This window comes from Perna viridis, chromosome 6, assembly GCF_037379345.1.
Source record: "Perna viridis isolate PV_CMFRI_1.1 ecotype Kerala chromosome 6, ASM3737934v1, whole genome shotgun sequence".
Lineage (NCBI taxonomy): Eukaryota > Metazoa > Mollusca > Bivalvia > Mytilida > Mytilidae > Perna > Perna viridis.
The window spans coordinates 33,516,161-33,539,177 of record NC_142450.1 but is presented as its reverse complement, the minus strand read 5'-3'; the positions used below and the strand labels follow the sequence as shown (position 1 = coordinate 33,539,177).

Sequence of the window (23,017 nt, the reverse complement as noted above, 5' to 3'; positions counted from 1 at the left end):
CGTTATCTTCCCTGTACCAAATTGATCCGATGGAGCAGTGTAGTAAATAGAGTCGTCACATTCTGAGAGGTTTGTATAATATTGATTTGTTGTGACATGCATCATTTATTTGATCCTCTGTCCTACATAATAACATCTCATTTAACTGTCCCGTACTACCATACATCGTGTACTTAGTTACAGCCCTAGATTAAGCCTACGAGGAGGAATGACCCGGTTAACGAAAGCTATATTTTTATATAGCTTAGCTGGCCGAGTGGTCTAGGGCACAGGCAGTGTTGTCATAGATGTCACAGCGGTACAAGTTAGAGTCCCGCGGAGGGAACGACCAAATATTTGCATCGCAAATTTGACAGTTCTAAAATCGTTGGGAATTTTTCAGACGATGACAACACCGCCTGCACAAAGTCCAGCGCCCTAGACCACTCGGCCAGCTAGGCTATCCGCCTGCACAAAGTCCAGCGCTATATATAGCCTAGATGGCCGAGTGGTCTAGGGCGCAGGCAGTGTTGCCATAGATGTCACAGCAGTACGAGTTCGAGCCCCGCGGAGGGAACGACCAAAAATTTGCATCGCAAATTTGACAGTTCTAACATTGTTGGGAATATATAAATATATATATATATATATATCAAGGATTTAACTCCTTGTATATATATGACATATTAACTTCGAAATAATCTGATTTTTTTTTATTTTTGCAAACCCATTGTTATGGAAACCAACATTCAGTATTTACTCAAACTACCTAAAGTGAAATTCTGTTGTTTTCTATGGACTCTTTACTATAAATATATTAATGAAAACATTATAAATGTATGTTTATCAATTTAGATCGACCATCAGAATTGATATAGCAGTCGCCAGAGCCTTTAGATTTGTAAAGACTGATAGTATCTGCAATTATCTTGCACTACCGCAAAAAAAAAAAAAAATTAATAGTCCCATTGGCATACCCCATTTAGGTTCAAATGTAGATAGTTAAGTCCATTTTATAGGAACTTCTAATATATAAAATTTTATTCTAATATGTTATTTACGCCAATAAACAAACTCAATGAACGTATTTTACTGCCAACTTATTATGCTGATTAATTATGATTGTGCATTTGTATTAACAACGATCCAATTAAAAATTGACCTCTAATCTCTTACCAGCGTCTGTTTATTCCTATGCAATTAGTCATTCATTGTCGATATATTCAAGTTGTCTATTTATTTTTAGACGCATAATATAGATAGAAATGAACTCCCTGCGAAACCATATAATTAATGGTCGGAAAGCTGAAGCTGTCTTCTGATATTTCATGCAGGCCCTGACGGATCCAAATATATTTACAAAAAGATAGCAGTGGATTCGACCAAGAAACTGATATAAAGAAAGGGGTTCCATGCTATTATTTGCCACTCATTTTTTTGCCAAATGTTTTACATTAGAGTAGCACAATCCCGAAACCATCACTGACTGTTTCGTGTTTTTTTTTAATCGGCTACCGCCTCGTGGCATCGGAAGCCCGGAGATGACAAATAAAAATGAAATAGGATGGCATAGAAATTTCGATAATGCATTTATGTCATTCTGGTCTGAGGATATTGCTTTTTGTATTAATCATTCTATTTTGGCCACGTGTAAAGATAATAGAGCTGCAAATGCTCCAGGGCTTTAAAAGTACACGGCTAAAGTCGTCTGCGCCATATATAATTGTTGAAATTGTATTCTAAGACTTGCGTTTATATTAATGTACGTATGTCTGGAACCAGATGCCTAAGAAACTCAATACTTTAAATGACACATAGATGTCTATGCGATAACTTGTAGCACTTATATCATCTGAGGAATGTAGCTAGTTGAGAGGGACATGTGTCTTAGGGCATGATTTATTTCTATGATTGTGGCGGCTTAAGTTTGAATGATTTAACAGACAGTTTCGACCTGGAGGTCGATAAACTGTAATTCGACATAAAAATATTTCGAAACTGGGAAAGGCCAACTAGAAGTTTGTAGTATGTCGGAGAGTTTCGTGTTCATTCATCTATATAGGTGTTCCATGTAAACAGACATCAAACCTGAATATTACTATTACGTATTCTGGCACACTACTGCAATGCATTATGAAATTGGTGTGTGTATTTTGTAATGTCGTTCGTAATCGGAATGCATTTTGATGATTATTTGTGGCGTAAAAATTCAAACAATCGATATAAATTAATTCAGTGCATGAGTACTTTGATTTCATTTTTGTAATTTTCAGCAAAATGACAATTTATTTCTCCTTATTTTTGTCCTTACAGAGCATTGCTCTTAATAGTACTTCAATTCAATCCATTCTGTGTACCTTTATTTTTCGTTTCAGAGCTCTTGCATGGAGTATGATTGATTATGTTATATGAAGATGAACATTCGCACACAAACAAGCACAACATAAAGGGAAAATCGTCCAAGTTGTTTCAAGTTAAAATTTAATGCAATATTCCAAATGAATTTAAAGAATTGAGTTAAGAGAAGGAAAGATTCAGCGACGTTAATAAAGGGAGAGGTCCTCATGACAACAAAACATTTGATCTATCAGAACTGTCAGTGGCATAACTGGAGGTAACATATTTGTAAACAGGAGATTGGAGGCAGCATGCCCAGAAGCTGCATGAGCCCAATGATTCCTATTCCGGTAGAATATCACAGAAGGGCTCTTGCGAGAAACGTGGCGTCTTTCATAACACGTTGCACCACTATGGTTGGCGGTCAGGATTTCTGTATTATGGCCTGACGACCCCACATGCATGTAACATGTCAGGGTACCCCGTACCACATTCTGGGGCACACAACCCAGTAGCTATGTGGGTAAAGCCCCCTACCCCCGGCCAGGGCTCTGAGCACTGTTAAGTCGCCCTTTACGACAAGCTTAGCGCTGCTGCGGGCCAATTCTTTTGACAACCGGACCCGAACGCGGCGATTTGGGCTATGAGATGATGGACAAAATGTTTTATCTAATCAGAAAGCATATTACACCTGAAATTGAATTATAAGTGAATGTACATGTACCTTACAACGCAAGCACAGAGCTGATGGTTATCTTCATAATTATTCCTCAAAGTAAAAAAGAAGAAAAAACAACGAAACAAATAGGGATAGTTTGATCTGTGCTTGAATTATCATAATTTTTAAATCCTTTTCCAATAAATGACATTTTCCAATTTGTAAAATAAATCATATAATCATACAGATGACAATACATTGTCACATTAAGGACCCGATCTTTCCGGATAAGTATACTCTTATAATAATGCTAATAATGCTAAATGAAATCCAATCTTAACAAGTTCCGAGCTATTGGCATTGGAAATAAATCTAAAAATGGGGATACCAATTTGGATGCATGGGAATGAACATAAAATTTGGGAAAATGAGGTTAAGCTCCTGGGTGTGACAATAGATCATAATAAATTAAAATTCAAATTTAGATATTTTTATAAAAAGCTACAAGGCAATTAAATGCTCTTTAAAGAATTGGGAAACAAAATTAGGAAGGTTAACCATTTATCATTCATATATAATGTCTGATTTTAATTACTGTCATGTGGTTAGTATTTTGTGTGGTGTTAGTAAACACTAAAATCAAAGACTGAAGTCTTCAAAGTCACTAATCGTCAAATATTCTATGCCATTGATTCTGGCTTGCTTTCTACATCCGAAATGGCATGAATGCTATATGCTCTAAAATCATGTGACTTCTGCTAGAATTTTGGTTCACTTGATATGATTACTCTTTCGTAACCCTGATGACCCGAATGTTTCTCAATTAAAATCACTGGTTACTGCAGGAAGTGCGGGTAAAGTTATCGTTCCATAAGTTTCTCTCAATTTTTTAGCGATCTTAGGGTCGCTTATGATATTGACCAGGGAATCAGGGCTAACATATATATATCGAGGCCCTGATAATGTTTATGGTGGTCATGCGGCATACTTATGTAAACAGGGTTTATAATATAGTATATAAATTTAAAATGAAAATAAGAGCACCTATTCATATCTAACACAGTCATAAAGTATCATTTATTTACAAGTATAATCTTAATTCTAAAAATATCCGGTTTATAATTAGTCATAATGATTAATTCTCAAACAATCAATAAATATTTTATTATTTCTTATTCTAACCTCTTTATAGCATATTTAAATTTAATTTACTATTTTCGCTTATAAATACATTTCAAATTTGCTTCTTTGGCTATACTTTTGGCTGCTCTTAAGTTGACGTGTAAATTTTGGATTTATATTTACAAACTTGAAAAAAAAACATTGGTCAACCCATTCAACAGAAGCATGGGCTGGAACGGTCTCGTGTGGCTTAGTAAAATCCGGGAACTACGCCCGGCTAGACAAGGCAGCCTAAATTTACACACTTCGGGCTCAGCATAAACTTTTCGGCATTCTAAATATGCCTACACCTTTGGTAACTTAATTTCTAACACTATCAATTATTCAATTTGCAGTTCACCTATTGATATTCACTAAACCACACCAATTTGACTCTAAAACGCATTCTTTATTTGGCAATCTGAATCACAGTTCTTTCGTCTTCTGGGTCCGGCTGGTTGTCATTGGCTATTCTCCATCCATTTACCTCATTTACATTGTTCTATTTCTTTTTTACTTTTACTATTAAAAATCATATTTCCTTTTTATAATTTTTTTCAATTACAATTTTCTCAGTACTTAAGATTTATTTCTTTATTTTTATTATTCATTCATTTACTTATTTATTTCTTTTATTCTGTTAAATATTCAATTAGAATAAATATTAATTTAAGGCCATCAAATTGGGCTGTCTGTGCGAGACCCAACAGGGTATTCAAGGACGTTACAAAAAACCCTTACTAAAGTAGTAATGTTTATGACGTATAGTCAATTGTAACGAGCCCCTGTATTTGAATAGGAGACTGAGTAATATTACATCGAGTTCAAAGCTACTCGATCATTTCATCTTTTAATGTTAAACCCCGTTCTCATACAAGCAACAAAAAAACACAGGTAGAACACACAATATTTAAGAGGTTCATTTTGATCTCACATGAAGCTACAATTGACGGTTTTACGGTAGATAAGCAGCATAACGTGGTGTAGTAGTACGTAAGTATGCGAATCATATGCCAATGTAAAGTACTGAAATTACGAGTGCAAGAAATCGCTAACAAATATATTAGCGACTTAAAAATGGAATAAATACAGGGGCGTGCCCTGGGGTTTATCTATGGAGACTAGGGTAGTGACTATTGCTTTAAAAAAGACGCTATCGAAACATTCAAAATACTCTATGAAGAATCACCCTTATACTTCCATGATGTTATTTAATTTAAAATGTATCCTAATCTCTTAGAAAAGTTACATGTACTTATTGTAGAAATGTCGCACGTGAAAACTACACACTTTAATCTCCATTTATTTGGGCATGCTGGAGCCAGACTCCGAAATGAGCTGCCTGACGAGGTCCACTTATAGATGAACATCAACTAGTTCAAAAGTATGACCAACTCACTGGAATTACTGCATATATATCTATGCAGATATGACTCCAGATGTTAGTAGTTATCTGTCGTCTGTTTTAAGTTATTTCTGCTTTATTCATGATTTTTTAAAAATATTTTCTGCTTTGCATGTGTCTAGTAAATTTTAGGGCTTAATAACTTAGTTTGGGTTTTAATACATTTTACATAATAAATGTATTGTGTATGTTCAATGTGCGTGTCTGTATGTCTTAATATTGAATGTGTTGCTGTTGTTGATAATTATTGGTAAATAGCTCGACAGAGCTTAAGTTGTTTGTAATGTGTCAGACTATAAATGAAAGTTTTGTGTCTGTCACTGAAAATGAAATCTTCTCTTGTACAATACAAGATCGATAACTGATAAGTTATCATCAAAGTTGGTATTTAGTAACAATCAGTAAATAAAATGAATTTGTACAAAATGAATTATTCAAGTCACTCGTTTTTCCGGTGAGCGCTAAAAAGTCTTTGAAAAATTTTATACATTTAAAGCAATGTTATGAAAGAGGGAAATTATAGTTCTATACGTGTATCAACAAAAGGTTCCATAGCACCTTTCTTCATGTACAAAGCCTACAGTCAAATCATCACATGACTGATGAGAGTTATAAAGTTATAAGTTTTTTTTTTAATATTATTTTTATTTGGGGGACGAACTTCATGTGGGGCGACTTATTAAGGTCTAACAAAACAGGAAGTAACATTAATACTTTGGGTAAACGTAACATCCGCTGTTTTAAAGTCTAAACAAACGCATCCGTTCGATACTCAAATACAAGAATGGTTATTTATAGTTAGATGAATATCTGTATTCATAAAGGTGTTAAATCTCTTATTCGTGCACTACATTGTGCACTCATCCAGATAGATTTATTACCAGATTTATTACATTTGGAAGGTAAGTAATTCACGTAATCAGACAGGAAGTTGCAATAGGGCATACCAAAACCCGCGGATCAATCCCGTAACAGACAATTATCTTTTTTTTTTAAATTGAAGTGATAATTTGAGTAAAATGTAGTTAATTCAGAACGTGTAATTGATATTCAGATGAAACGTATTATTTAAACGTAGCCACAATTAAAGGTAAAACCGAAGATCAATACAATAAGAATAAAAAGGGAGTTCGCCAATCTCATTAGTGATGCCATGCATATTTACTAGAGTAACATTTTAAGACTAGTTACCCGATCTTTTAGAAATTTTTAAAATCCTGGGGACTTGGTGTGTGATCGTTTAATATATTTTTAAGATTATTGAAATAAGGGGCTTAGAGGGGAAAAAGATGTGATCATAAGAACGGGTAGAAACGGTTTATTGCTGTTATGTTTTAGATGTCAATGTGATGATCCAGAAGTTTTTTTTTTTTTTTTTTTTTTTTAATCTTTAACCGTTTTTGAGTTAAAAGGAAGTGTACGGAATTCGGCCACGCCAAATAAAAGTAAACTTTTTATACGACTGCAAATTTTCTTCGGTCGTGTAATAGTATTACTCAGTCGTCATTGTTGTCGTTCGTTAACTTAAGTTTATTTACGAAAACTTGAGTAAAACTTATCCGATTTTTTTTTTAAATCCGATGAATATGGCGAAGGGCCCTATAGTTTTTGGAGATTTTTGCCACAACCCCTTTGAAATAAGAGTCTAAAAGGGGAAATAGGTGTTATCCTTAGAATTGAAAGAAGAAACTTATTGTTGATCCGATTTTTAGCTCACGTGTGGGCTATCGCCATCGGTTTGCGTCCGTCGTCGTCATTCGTGAACCTTTTCCAACATATTCTCCCCTGAAACTACTGGACAGAAAGATCCATTAACGGATGAATGAGTTATGAATTTCACATTTCCAGCTTTGAAAATCTTCTCCTCTGAAACTACTAAATGAATTGAAACAAAACTTGGCATGAATGTTTCGTAGGACATTGTTAAAAATCTGTGCGTGGGAATTTTTTATCTTGCGAAAAACATGGCCGCTGTTAATGAAAATAGACCATAGTGGTCAAATTGCAGAATTTAGCAAATAACTCAAAAACTGTTGGGTTTAGCTAAATTCTGAGCTGGAGAAAAATTGTTCAGCATAATAAATTAGATCTATGTCGAAATTTTCAGAAAGCATGCATGTTTGTTAGGATTTAACAATCTGTGGCGAATTTTGATCTGCCGAAACATGGCCGCCGTTTATAAATATCAGGATTTGTGGAATTGATTCCAAAACCAGTGGGGTCAGCAGAATTTTCACGGGGTTAAATAAATGCAAAAAGAAATAATGATAAAAATGCGTAAGAATAACATGTATAAATTTAAAGAATCAAAGAGCCATTCAGGTTTGATAAATTTGGGGCGTGGATCAGGTTCATTTGTAAGATGTTTATTTTAACGTTTTTATTTGTTTTTCCACAAGTAGCCGTCGATCTGTGCATATTTTTTATGCATGATGTAATTCTGAATTTAAACAAAGAAGAAAACTCCGGCATTGCTGAAAAGTCATAAAACGTCGATATAGAACGTTACGAAGATTGTTTTTGTAAATGGATTATTTCAAGTAAAATCGGTCTTTACTATCACATAGACCGATCAAAAGTTTCCAAGTTATGTGTGGCTTTTTTTCGATCCCTAGGTTTTACAGCATTTTTGATAGACAAGGGTTACTGTCCTCCCTCCTTTTAAGTGAAAAGAGGTGGCGGGACCGTAACCCTTGGCTAGCGAAGATGATTTTACAGTTACAGTGATAAATCCCAGATTCAGTTTATTTTTTGTTGGTATTAATATTATTAACAGTTATAGTTTAAGAAGTGAACCATAAAGTGGCTAACTTATTAATTCTTTACATTAAGCAGACATACATGATTGGCTGCCGAAAAATTAAAATTATGGCATTGTAAATGTTTTAAAAGATTTTTCTTCCTTGTGTGTAAAAAAATGACAACAGAATTAACATACTTCCTCAAAGAACAAACACATTTCCCCAACTGCTCAGTTCGTGTATGTTAACTCCGCAAAAAGAATTAGTTTATAACAACTTATAGATAGTTAATAGCCAAATAATGATAAGATTGTATACTCTGTTTATGAACCCTCTCTCTTTTTCTAATATTCTTGATCCACCCTTGCCCTGGACAACATTGTTTACTTTGAACTAATATTCTATAACAACTATGTTTCCACTGTTATCTCAATCGGGGCAATCGCATCTGAACTTATTCAGTCGTAACAAAACGTGTGTCGTATCGGAACAGGTCGTGGTACTCGTAATTTGAAAATTCTGATCGTGTCGCATCAGATCGTATGTACTTGTCACTAAGCGCATCTACTCGCAACACATCGTACCCAAACATGTAATTCTAGAAAAAAAGTTTCACGAGCAGTTACGATATGACAATCGTTACAATCGTGGCTAATCAGACGATACAGAGAATCTAGCATTAACAGTGTTGTTCATTTGTCCACATTGGCACAACTGACTTAATATAACTTACTTATAAATAAACGTTTAAAAAGGACGACGAAGAACAAAATCGAATTATTAAAGATATTATATCTAATTTCTTGTGCCATAGCAAAAATGTTTAGGAGAACGAGAACATTAATTTATCAGCGGTATTTAGTAAACACGCTTGACATTTTTCTGGGGACTGAATCACTCTAGATGCACTGTGTAGTTTATTCTACTCGACTATTGTTGATGAAAAAAGATTCGCGAGTAACCAGCAACCTTCAAAAGGGGACAATGTTGTTTTCTCTATTTTTTTAGGATTGCCTTAGATCATCTTTGCATGGGTCAGTGGCAAAGTCCCGAAAGAGGTTCAATTAACAAAGCCTATCCAATATTAAGATTGGATTAGTCTGACATGTCTTCGGCATGATTTTTTGCCTAAGAGCATCGACTTTTAAAATGGCATTACGTGCTTGTGAATGAGAAATTGTTCGGTATTGAACCAACAGCCATCAGACATATCTTTGAAAAGCTACAATCTACAACTAAATACAAAAGAAAGAAAGAAAAACTACTACTACTAATAAAAATACCGATAAAACAAAACAAAAAAAAAAAAAAACAAAACAAAAAAAAAAAAAAAAAAATAATGCGTGAATCAAGTTTGGAAAATACGAGTACTTATAGAATATGATTCTGTTTTTGAGGAATTTAAATATTTGGTTTTATTTTTTAATATTTTCTATTTAATATATGATCACTCATATCTATTTTTTGCTATATAATTTAAAAATTTTCATTCGTATATATAGAACTTTTTTTTAGGTAGATTGTATGTATTAACTATATGCTACAAAATAAAAGAATGGAACAGGAAACAGTCCAACTCTTTGAAACAGAACAACTCAGAACTAACTGAGAAATAGGAAACTGGTTAAAAAAAATTGGAGAGACCGTGAAGCATAATTTGGCCTTAAAGATCTATGAAAAAAAAGCATAGGAAATTATAAATAGCGCGAGAAACAATTCATGCCATATTAAATCTCAGTCCAATATGAACATGTCACGACAATTAAGTGTGCCGTTCAATGATAATAGAAAAAACCAAACAGCTGTTTGGCATCAAGGAATTAGCGCGGAAATTATGTTTACTAACTAATCGAAAGGTGAGTCTACTCGACGAAAGAAGTAGTCGACACGTCGTTCAATTCTTCAACTTTCGGAATGGCTACTTTAATTAATAAACAAACTGAAAATTCATCTAATAAAGAGATGACAGTGCCAGATGGTATAACAAGAAATTGTGTATCTGGAACAGACTGTGTAAATGAAAACTTGTCTGAATTTTCGAGTTCAGGCATAAACGTATCCTTTCAGAATTTATCGGAAAATATTATTTCCTTAGAAGAAACATTACCCGATAGCTTACTAAAACGTTCCTCGTTGAATCTGAGAAGTTCATTTGATAAAACAGCCCAAGAAAGTCTGCACGCATCGCCAAATGTAATTGAACAGGTAATTAAGACAACGTGCAAAGACCAAGATTATGAACCATTATTGATGGAAGTTGATGAGATAAGCGATGATGGGTTCCGTTCTGACGATGATGTTGATTCTGAAGCTACAAGTACAACTGATGAAGAAGCTAATGAAGTGCAACCAACATTAGATGAAAAAAGGTATTATTTAATACTAACATTTGGCAATCTCGATTTACCTGATGTTAAAATCTTTTAGTAGTTTTTTCTACCAAAGGTGACTTTTCTTCCTATGACTTTAATTTTCTGTTTATCTTCAGTCTAAATTTAGTCCTTAAATTTTTTATATCAGTTTATTAGCATTTCCTTGATATCCAGACAAAATTGTAATTTTAGTAAAATTGAATAGTATCGTTTGAATTACCCCACAAGATGTCATACAACTGAAGCTATATTTGGTGTTGGAGTCTGTGAATTATAAGTAAAGGTGGCCAAAAGCTAACGAGAAAAGGGTATCTCTTAGAAATCGATTAGATTTTATCAGGAAAGGAAGGTTTGGATTTATTATTTGATATCATGACTTGACTCCATATGGCACTGGGGTGAAAAAAGGTGCTCGAAACAAGTATTTCCCTGATCACTGGACAATATTGATAACATTGATATTGTAAATACAGCCTGTAAACTTTCAGTTTGACCGTTGTGTTGTTGCGTGAAATAAGCTATGCAAACTGGAATCGAACCGTACCTAACTATCAATATCGAATAGATATACGTCACAGCTTAGATCAATCAATGATCTAAATCGAAGCCGGGAATATTCAAAATGTACAACGGCAGTCTGATCACCGTCTTAAGTCCAAATAGATTGATTGATTGTTGGGGTTTAACGCCCGACAATCAATCAATCAATCTAATTGGAGTCCAATTAGATTACTCAGTTTAAAACATACGTGCTAATGGTATTCTAATCTATGCATTTTAGAGCAGGGATAATTGATTTCGGTAATTACACAATCGTTGACCATATACAACCCAGTGATAACAGTTTGACAAACATAGAATCCCGAGATCGAAGCTACATTATCTTTATTCTCCATGACTAAATCAGGTACAGAGACGTACACATGTAATACAATACATTCAGTAATACAGATTAAAATACAGAAAGAAACACATTGGTGGTACACTGGTTATACATATGTATATTAAAGCACGTAAGCGGCTACACAGGAGATTCTATCTTTTTATTAACAGTCTTCGAAATTTGGATCAGCCTACAAGCCAGTGCTGGTAAATATAGCGACGGGCTTGCATAAGTTTGCTTCCAAGCCAATGTATCCTAGTATATAATTTTGTTTCAGATTAAGGGTAGGGCTTGTCTGAAATTTAGACGGCAAAGACTGTTAATAAATAATTTGTTAAATCAGAAAAATTATGATTGTTCACTAAGTTTGTTTATATTCGATCGAATGTAAAATTTTGGTTTCAGAAATATTTTTCTCTCATTTTCAAGTGATCAGACTGGGAAATTGAATATATCATTTTTTCTGTCCTCTCTAGGAATGTTTTGCCATCTACTCAAGGCATGTAATTTGAAGAAAAAAGATAACAAAACCGTTTGGAAAAAGATTTTTTAATTTGAAAATCTGCAACAAATAATACACTCGTGTAATTGAATTTAAAAAAAAATCATTAATTTAAATGCCCACGACTGCGAATCGTGAAAATCACAAATCCACATCCGACAAAATTAATATTCCACAATAAAAAAATATCCACTAACCAACAGGCGTAGAATATTAGAATAAGGATCAAAACTGGAAAGGAACGGATATGGTGCAGTTTGATTTAATTGTAGTACTAATCGAGTGTCAACGTGAAAACAGACATCTCTATTCAGTCCAATTAAGTAGATCTTGCGTATTTTCTCCAGCAAAGCAAATGGGAATTGGAGGGCTTAACGAAGAAACTGTATAACTGCTGGTACTAGTACAAGCTAGATAATGGGTGTCTACTACCAGAATTGGGCGTAGTAATATAATAGCCCTGAAATTGGTTATCATCTGAAGTTGTCGGCGCTCTTTATTCTTATGCCGGGCTGCGGGGGAAATTTGAGATTCTGAAAATGGGTTCCAGGTGAACATTTGCTAATTTTTCCAACATTTGCACAAAAATATCAAAAAGTGGGTTGGGGGTTTCTACATTCCGCCGCGGCACTACCAACACTTATTACTTTTTATTGAAACAATTATCCTAAATTTTGATGACGGTAGAAGTGTAATATCTAGTCTTTCTTCAGATCGAACTAACCAGTTTGGAAGAGTTTATCACAAAGGAACAGCTCTGTCACCAGACTTAAGACAATTGCTTACTGATGATTTAATTAAGAATGGAGCAAATACAGTGACAAGGGATATCCCAGGTGGCGTATGTCCCGATTTAGGCAGAAGATACAAGATTTTTTTTTTGTTTCAAAAAATTGCATTAGATCAGTTTGGTTGAAATTTTGTGCAGACGGAAATTTTGAACCGCGACCAAAAAGGTGCAGGTAGACAAATTAAACTCAGTAATGGCGATCTAGTTTTTATACAATCGATCTTGAAAGAAAAACCATCAGCATCATATAGTGAAATAGCTGATAAACTTGAACTGCATTCAGCAACATGACGCGTCTCAAAACAGTGTCTTTCGTATTCTGTCCGTAATTATCTCCCATCTGGTAAATTTAACTAGACAAATGGGAGAAAAATATATTCAAAACAATACGTTACAATCAAGATTATCAAGATTATGTTGTTTTCATATGATAACGTTTGAAGCGTTTGAAGGCAGTGATTGAGTTATAAAGTTTATTTTTGTAGACTTTTTCTAACTGTAGTGTATATTTATTGAGTATCGTATCATACAGATCAAGTTGGGATTATTTACACAACATTAATGGCCTTTTTAAGTTGTTTTTACCCCTACCAGTTTTTCAAATAAATTGCAGGGTATCATTTCATCTTCCAATTTGGTGCCCCTTTTTGCTCTGGAACAAGGGGATCTAAACAGTTCCATTAATTGATCGTATCAGTCATGTTTTAGCTTACCTGCATTGCTCGGTTTCATGAAAACATCCAAATCAAGATTTTCCTCAACTTACATTTCGACCAGTCAGATCACTTGAAAGAGTAAGTAACCATGGGAACCAAGATTATAGCAGTAATCAAAAGAATGTAATCCAGGGACAAAGACCAGACATGGAAAACCGACATACACAACAAAGAACATTAAGTAACTAAAATCATACATACAAAGTAACAAAAGCAAATGAGCAACTCAAACTCCACTAAAAACTGGGAGCATGGACCATGTGCACCGGTAGAGTAAACGTCGTTTGCTTTTCTAGACACACCCACCGAGTTGCTCATAAAAAGTCAAGTCCGTGGTAGACGAAAGAGGAAAGGAAAATTTTGACACGTTGAACAAATCAGTTTTCATGGCGCAAATGGATACACCGTAACGATCCACGAGTTCATGATGATGACCATAAAACTTCTGTAGTGATAACTTCAAACTTGTAGCAACATAACCCTGTTCCAGAAGCCTATTTAAATTTTAGGATTTAAGGAAAATCACAGGACTTGAGGAAATTTTCAAGTTTAATTTCTTTATGAAACCCGGGCCCGGCCGAGGTGGCTATGCAAGCTTTCCTCATCACTTGGTGTCCGTCGTTGCTGTCGTTTTTTTTTCTTTAAAAATCTCCTCGAAAGCCACTCGGTGGATTATTACCAAACATGGTCATCAGCATCCTTGGCGTATCCTCTTCAAAATTTGTCACGATTATATGGATCAAGTGTAAAACATGGCCGTCGTTGCCATTTTTATACCACAGGGATCAAGTCACCAATTTCTAAATATTTATCAAGAACTATGAGAATTTTGGAAATAAATGCGACGTGCGTTCTTCAGCTTGAAGACTGACTTAGCTCTACTAAAGTTTTTATTGGGTCAAAGTTGTCGGACAACTCCTTGTTACAGTTATTGCCATTGAAAGGGAAAAAATGACAGTTTCTGCAGTTTTTAGCCATTACCTTGAACACAATAATTGATAGAAAAAATTTTAAATTGATGAAATGATCATTGTGACAAGTCCTACATAAGTCTGTGATGGGCCCAATTTGTCAGACAACTTCTTGTAAGAGATATTGCCCATGAAATGCGAAAAATGATGTTCTTTACAGTTTTCACCAATATTTCGAAAACTAATATATACATGTATATATATGAAATGATCTTTATGGTGAGTCCTACAAAAGTCTCCATCAAGTCAAATTGTCTGACGACTCTTTGTTTGAGTTATTACCATTGAAAGGCCAAAAATGACGTTTTTTTGCAGTTTTCAGTCAATATCTTGCACTTTATAAATGATAGGAAAAAACTTTCAATTTATAAAATAATCCTAATGACAAGACCTACAAATGTTTCCTTAGTTATGGAGTTTTTGGTCGACTCCTTGTTAGAATTATTGTCCTTGAAAAGCGAAAAATAACGTTTTCAGCTCACCTGGCCGAAGATCATGTGAGCTGTTTGCATCACTTGGCGTCCGTCGTCATCGTTAAAAATTATTCAAAGCCTTTTCTTTGACACTACTTGACTAATTAGAACCAAACTTGGAATGAATGTTTTTTGGGGGTATCCTGCATAGAACTGATGTGGGGATTTTTGATCCGATGAAAAACATGGCTGCCGTCACTAAAAGTAGAAGATAGAAGTCAGACAGAAGTTTTTTTGCATGTATCTCTAAATTCTGATACAAGGTAAAGGTGTTCAGCATGATGAGATCTATCTGAGGTTATTTTTTCATTTTTACCTGCTAAGCCATATTGAAGTTATTGCCCTTTTTCAGCGTTTTTTTCTCTTTTTAATGTTTCTTCATTCAAAAATCTACTCCTCTGACATTACTTGACCAATTGGAGCCATATTTAATATGAATATTTCCTAGGGTATTTTTCATAGAACTGGTTTGAGAATTTTAGATTCGTCGAAAAATATGGCCGCATGAACTAAAAATAGTACAAACGGGTCGGACATATGTTTTTCACAAATATTTCTAAAACTGGTAGGTTAAGCATAATTTTGACAGGGTGAAAGTGTGTAGCATGATGCGATTTATCAGCAGGTAATTTTTCATTTTTACCTGTTAAGCTATGTTGGAGTTATTGCCCTTTTTCGACTTTTTTTTTGCTCTTTTTAATGTTTATTTCAAAAATCTACTCCTCTGACATAAATTGACCAATTGGAACCATATTTAATATGAATATTCCCTAGGGTATTCTTTATACAACTGATGTAATAATTTTTGATCCGTCGAAAAATATGGCCACATGAACTAAAAATAGAACAAACGGGTCGGACAGATGTTTATTCACAAATATCTTCAAAACCGTTTGGTTTAGCATAGTTTTGGTAGGGCAAAAGTGTTTAGCATGATGCGATCGATCAGCAGTTAAATATTCGTTTCAATCAGTTAAAAAATCTCTGAAAATACCGGATTTATCAGAACCAAACTGGGTATGAATATTTCTTATGTAGTACAATACAGTTAGGTCATTTCTGAAAATTTGGTCTCATTTTGTTGAAATAAAGCTGTTTTGAGGCAGTCCGCACAGAAATTTCTAGTGTTTTGTCATAAAAAGTGCATATTTTTGAAATCCTTGGTGAGTGGAGGTTCAAGCCATTTATGAGTAATTTAGTGATTATTGTTATAAAATCCAGTAGCCATGGTAACATACTGAAAAAAATATTACTGAGTTTTAGTACAAATCAGGGGTGCCATTCCAAAACTAGCAGCTAAATAGTATGTTTTATAAAATATCAGGCACTAAGACACTACCACAGGATGAAAGCATGAATGGAGTAGGTGGGAAAAGGGTAAAAATAATAAGACCCTTTTCGATTCATTCTCTCACAATTTTAGTTCCAAAAGTTTGTGCGAAATAAGGTATTTTGAAAGTCAGTCATCTGATGCTGAGGAGAGAACCAAATGCGACAGGGGACTGAATCGTTTCGGATACAATTCTTCATTTAAATTACACCTGTTTACCATTACATGTATTACATCTGTCTATGTATAAATGCTTAACTACATTTAAACAATATATCCACCAAATTTCAACTTCTAATTTTAAATTTTACAAAATTTGACAGAGGTAACTTTGAGTGCGAAACAGTGCGCCTTAATGCAACTGTAGAGTGCACCCTTAGGGTATTCTGCACAGATCTGGTGTTGGATTTCTGAGCCGTCGAAAAACATAACAGCTGTTACTAAAAACAGAACAAAGGGGTCAGAAGTTTTTTTTTCTGAAATATCTCCAAAACCATTAGGTTAAGCCAAATTCTTTCAATTGCCAATATGATCCTTATTAATAGGCCTACAACAGTCTGCATTGAATCAAAGTTGTCAGATGACTTCTTGTTAGAGTTATTGCCCTTGAAAGCTGAAAATGACGTTTTTGTTCAGTTCTCAGCCAATATCTTGAAAACTATGATAGATCGAAAGAAACTCGGTTGTTGAAATGATCCTTATTGATAAGACATACAAAAGTTTGCCAAGGATCAAAGTTGTCTGACGACGAGTAATTGCCCTGGAAAGGCGAAAAATGATGCCTTTAGCAGTTTTCAGCCAATATCTTGAAAACTATTATAGAAAAAATTTTTCAATTGATGAAATGATTCTTATGATAAGTCCAACCAAAGTCTTCTTTGAGTCAAAATGGTCGGACAACTATCAACTATTTTTTTAGAGTTATTGTCCTTGATTTAGGTGTAAAACAACAAGAAACAAACATTTATGTATCTCGGGCAAATGAATTGAACTGATATTGTACCATAAGATGCCTCGAACTGGGACTGATATTGGGTATTGTGACATGAACCGTTTGGGTATTAGGGGGCATGAGTGGCAGAGAAGAAATGTTTTCGTATTAATCGATTAATAACTGCATAAAGTGTATGGATCTCTTTGAAAATTTACCACAAAGTACCATTCCAATAAAAGAAAGTAAGGGTTGATTGATAAAGGATTTAGGGGCCAACAATAAAAACTCATGTCAAATTGATATCTAACAAATATGCATGTTTAATCAATATCCTAATTGTAACAGGCTTGCGTAATATGTGTTCATACTTTCCCCGCGAAGCATTTTAATTCTATATTTGTACATGTAAAACTGTTTTGTAGCCAAATTGAGCTTGAAACTGATATAAGACAGAAAGACTACAACAAACGGTCAAGTGTTAGGGATCCAACTGCAGACGTGTCTATCACTTTAATGACAGCATATACTCCAGCAACTGCAAAAGCCATATTAAACAAGAAATCAAAACTCAAAGTGAATGACTGTTGGAAAAAAATTGCACCACCAATAAAAAGACCTACACGTGCTGTGAACAAAGATGCTAGAATATCCACACATGTCCTGTCCACTGATAGTGCTGATTATTTAGTATATCTGAAAAAAGAGAATATTTCCAAAAAAGACCAAACAACGAAAAATGCGAAGACCTTATTTACAAAACAAATCCGATTAGCTGGAAATGACTCCTTTTATACACATAGTCTTTTGCAAAACAAGACGACTTATATCAAGACTGAAGTAATTCATGTTAGTAAACCCAGCATGTCTGCTTTACCCAGGCCTGAATTGACAACACCAGCATTCAATTTGGAAAATGATTCTCCGGGTCATTACAGGGCGTTAAATCCTATAGTATTTCCCAGCACAGCTTCTTTGAATGCTGGCATTCGTAACTCTTTGGCGTCGTCGTCCATGACGAAGACAAGGACTAATACAAATAACAGTTCAGTTTTGCTTAGTACGACGTCTGCAGCAATTCACACTTCAGTGTCATTAAATAAAGAAGCAAGCAAAAGCAATACTAAAATGACGTACACTACTGCAACAACAGCTAGAATGACACCGTTAATTCAAATCCAAATACCTAGTACTGTGTCTAATACAACGGACAAGAAGTTAACTCCGAGATATAAACTTGAAAAAGAAACTATTCACCAACAACATATTATTTCAACTGCAAATACCAACTCGAAACCCTATATTATACCGATCAAAGTGTCACGTTCTCTTTTAAGCTGCACTTCTACTGCCATAACTTCTGCGACGTCAATATTGCAGACAGGTGGAAAAATGCACGTTATGCCAGAAAAACTATTCACAGTTACTTCTGAAGCTACCAACAGAACGCCCACGATTTTATATGTTACCGATAATGACTATCCGGGACAAAACATCACTCCTACAGAAACCCCATTGTTGCTAGCCAACAAGCAGGACAGCACTTGCCTTTCTACAGCAAGTTGCGTACAAACTACAACTGTAATGCTTAGAAAAAAAAGTATGAAACCAACAGATGTTAAAAGTTCCAGCTCATTTTTAACAAACCAAAAGCTTGTCCATGTGCAATCGCTATCACAATCGTGTCCTTCCTCGAAGCAAGGGTTGAATTCTTCTGATACCTTAGTCCGTATTCAATTACCGAAAAATAAGAAAGTCACTGGTTTAAGAACTTTACAAAATCTTCAAGAGGGTTCTACTATATCGTCAAAAGACGTAAAATATAGAACAATAAAATACTTTGATAATGAGTCTGGACTTTATAAGAAAGATAATCTCATATCTATTTTACCAACGAAAACCCCAAACAACTCCATCGTGGCAAATAGTAAAACTAAGACATCGACTTGTACAGCTTCAAGCATGAAAAATAACTGTCTGACATTGTCAACGAAAGAAATCACACCATTGGTTGTTAAGAGTTCAGTTTCGAAAGGAAATAAGTCTTTTGAAACCATTTTGCCAATCACAAATACCATTTCAAACCAACATATGAATAGCACCGCTTCAGATAAGTGGGGTAAAGAGAAACCAGAATCTCAAGATTTTCTTTCACAGACTGTGTCACAGAATGTGCAGATAGTGCATACAGACAGACTATCAAATAGCGCTGTGACTAAAAGTAATCAAATTCAGGTGCCTGAAAGAGCTTCCCCAGTTTTCACGAATGTGCGGACAGTGTTATGTAGTGGCACGGATAATGTAAAAAGAGCATTGAAGTCTCGTCTAAATGGAAACAATGAAAACCAACACAAACAAACTTTGATTAAAAGTGATTCTGAGAATGTTACTTCTGTTTCACTGAGTTCTGATACATACAGCAAAGGTACAATTTCAAACGAAAATGATTCGGGTATAATAATAGAATCTGCGTATTCGTTATGTAACGAAATGAATGACATGTTCCTTAAGGTAGGTAGCAATGTGGAACATTGCAATTTGCCTGGAACGGCATATAATCTAAAGTTAAGTGAAGATGCGCAAAAAGATACCGGACTGAGAAAGCCATGCTTCGTTGTTCTTCAGAAAGTAAAAAAGCTGAAGAATAAACTAGTTATATCACGATGCAGCAAAGCATGTAGACAGCATTATGTCAAACATTTGTGTCAGCTCGTCTCTGAAAATGTAAAGGAGCAAACAACACCTTTTTCAAATGGCCAGATGATTCAGACCAAACCTTTTGAATCTAAAAAAGACATACAGTCACACAAAAGTGTTAAAAATGCTGAAGGCCAAATGTGTACAGTTGGTCGAAGTTTGGTCGATAAAGTTGTTCTTCATCATAACACGCAAAGTACACCATTGCCAACTTCAAACTATGATGTAGATGACACTGTTTCACCAACAACCAAGTCTAAAAGTTTAAACGACATTTCTGTAAGTTCACAAGTCAATAGTGATACTGGAAATATGAATATGGAAGACCATGCACCAGTTAGTTCTTGTTCATTGATTGTTCAAAACGGGGTAAAAGCTATTAACCATTCAGAAAACTCAACGGACAAACTAATCAACAAGGAAGGAACTGTACAACGAGGTCAAATTCATACTGAACCGGTGTCGTCAGTGTATTTATTAAGGACATCTGAAGAGTCGACAGCACCACTTGTGTCAATGGCGGTCAAATATGAACCGGAAACGATCGGCTATGCAGACGATAAATATTCTTTTGCAAGTTTAAAAGAAAAACGTTATCCATCTGCTTTTGGTGTTGCACAAAATTATGGACCTTCACCAACTAAAGTACCTAGAATTAGCGATAATATGCATCTGACAGAAGATAAATCTCAACGAATTAAACATTTGAGAAACAAAATAAAAGAACACAAGATGGCACTTGATGAAATCAAGCTTAAAAGGAAACTTGAACACTAAGAACTGAATTTAAATGACTTGAAGTTATGAAATAGTCCATAACAAGTGCTGAATGATACATGTATGTTGAAACACAATTTTATTGGATTGTTTTTTTTAACTTTTATTTTATGAATGAAAAGTGACGTCAAATTGTCTTTTCGTCACAATGACCTGATTCACTGGTATGCAGTGTCTTCAACTCTCATATATTAATTTATCCTATCCGGACTTGATCTTTAACGAGAGGTTGCAAGAAACAGGAAATGCTCATCTTCCGGAGCGCCTGTTTTCCACCCCTTGTATTTTGGGGATTCGTGGAGTTTGTTTGTATGTATGTACTTAATGACTTTCGGCCTGTTTTTTAGATGTATTATTTTTGGTAATATAGAAGTATTAATTTAATTATCATTGTATAATTCGTTTTTTTTTGCAATAAATATATAAGTGCTAAATTGACTTTTGACACTATATAACGCTAATGATTCTCTGAAACCGGGAAAGATTGATATCCGTCAATATATTCACTTTACTCAAAATCAATTCGCTGAGCATTGAATAAATGCTGCAACTACTAATTACAGTTGCTGTATATTTTATAAGTATTCTATTAGATTTAAGACACGAGCGACATATTACCTCGTTTTTGACTTGGTTTTACTTCAACTATTTGTTTTTGTAGGAGAGTGGTAGTATCTTTTTTTGTATAAGTCTTTTTGTATATCTTGCTTCATTGAATGTACACGTTACAATTGTATTATTGGTATCATTATTATTTTTATTTATATAATTGTGTTTAATTAGTCGTTTAGAGCTTGGGTTTGATTGTTATTTTAATATGTGGTTGTTTTAACATGTATTTAATATGTTTATTTTCAAGATCAATACTGAATTTTTTTCATCATAATTATATACTGTTTATTTTCCGTATTTTTGCATTTGAAATCAAACAGAGTACAGAAGACAGGCAAATACAAATAGGAATATGACTTCAGTCTTGTATATGTATTTAGTAATTGCAAGTTTTTATAGACGATATTTTAACCATTGTAATTCTACAAGGCATCGTGTAATGAATTGTATGTCAGCTAACATTAAAACAATAGATTTAACGGTAAATCAACTGTAAAAAAGGAATAGGACAGGGCCTTTGTTCAAATTGTTTTGTCGAAAAATTTCTGCACAATTTGTATATTGGTCAACTGAATTGTACTCTTTAATGTTATGCATTGAAACATATGGGTTTCTGACCTTTTTAAAAAACTATTTACACGTTTAATATGTCCAATTTACAATGGATTGGTAGGGAAGGAACCTAAAAATACCAAAAGGTTTTCACAGAAAAAAATGTCAGTCGATACAAAATCGCTCAAATTTTGGGATTTAGAACTTACAATATGCCACAAACAGGAATAAAGAAATACAAAAATACCAAATGTTTATTGTATTGCAAATTTCAATACGCTGTACACGTGCAGTAATGACATCTTTCTGTACAAGTGTAGTTAATTAAAAATCAACAACAATTATTCTGTTTTCAGTCAAATTAAATCCTTTTTTTATTAAATATTAGGACACTTAAGTTTTTTTTATAATTAATTTGTTGTTTTTATGTGTTTTGTTATAAAAATCTTAAAGGGGAAGACCATCTTTGCATTAAGTTAGGCTCTTTTGAAAAATCATACCCAATGTAAACAAAAGTAAATAACCTTTAATGCAAAATGCGCTTTTTAAAAAGCCTCAAGGCTATGCAAAATTCGAAATCTTTGAAATATATGCGGATAGCCATCTTGCAGAACTCTCCTATCTGAAAGAAGATTAGCAGACTTTATTGATTTTATCCGATAGCTTCCGACTAACTCGTGACGTCACTATGTCGGTTTGGTACTGATACAAGTACTGCATATAAGGTAGTACAATACAGTTAGGTTATTTCTGAAAATTTGGTCTCATTTTGTTGAAATATAGCTGTTTTGAGGCAGTCCGAACAGAAATTTCTACTATTTTGTCATAAAAAAGTGCATATTTTTGAAATCCTCGATGTGTGGAGGTTCAAGTCATTTATAAGTAATTTAGTGATTATTGTTTTAAAATCCAGTAGCCATGGTAACATACTGAAAAAAAATATTACTGAGTTTAAGATCAAAACAGGGGTGCCTTTCCAAAACTAGCAGCCAAATACTGTTTTATAAAATATCAGGCACTTAGACACTACCACAGGATGAAAGTAGGTGGAAAAAGGATAAAAATAATAAGACCTTTTTTGATTGTTACTCTCACAATTTCAGTTCCAAAAGTTCGTGCGGTATTTTGAA

At 34.2% G+C, this 23,017-nt stretch overlaps 1 protein-coding gene across 4 annotated transcripts; it reads left to right on the top strand.

Moving 5' to 3' along the window:
• Nucleotides 1-6: 6 nt before the first annotated feature.
• Nucleotides 7-22,138, top strand: LOC148614638 (uncharacterized). 4 transcript variants are annotated; one of them, XM_088588873.1, is made up of 5 exons: nucleotides 7-69; nucleotides 2,355-2,593; nucleotides 5,400-5,576; nucleotides 9,797-10,650; nucleotides 17,675-22,138. In XM_088588873.1, the coding sequence occupies exons 4-5, from the start codon at nucleotides 10,196-10,198 to the stop codon at nucleotides 20,721-20,723; spliced, it is 3,504 nt and encodes a 1,167-aa protein (XP_088444999.1). In that variant the 5' UTR covers nucleotides 7-69; nucleotides 2,355-2,593; nucleotides 5,400-5,576; nucleotides 9,797-10,195; the 3' UTR covers nucleotides 20,724-22,138. The 4 variants fall into 4 exon arrangements, with proteins under 4 accessions (XP_088444999.1, XP_088444998.1, XP_088445000.1 ...); XM_088588872.1 differs by lacking the exon at nucleotides 5,400-5,576; XM_088588874.1 differs by lacking the exons at nucleotides 7-69; nucleotides 2,355-2,593; nucleotides 5,400-5,576 and adding an exon at nucleotides 5,993-6,442 and having other exon boundaries at nucleotides 9,801-10,650.
• Nucleotides 22,139-23,017: the final 879 nt, after the last annotated feature.

Excerpts from the sequence above, each read along its gene's own strand:
- LOC148614638 (XM_088588872.1), top strand. The coding sequence starts at position 10,196 with ATGGCTACTTTAATTAATAAACAAACTGAAAATTCATCTAATAAAGAG. Across the intron at positions 10,651-17,674 it reads CCAACATTAGATGAAAAAAG|CCAAATTGAGCTTGAAACTG; the intron begins GTATTATTTAAT and ends ACTGTTTTGTAG.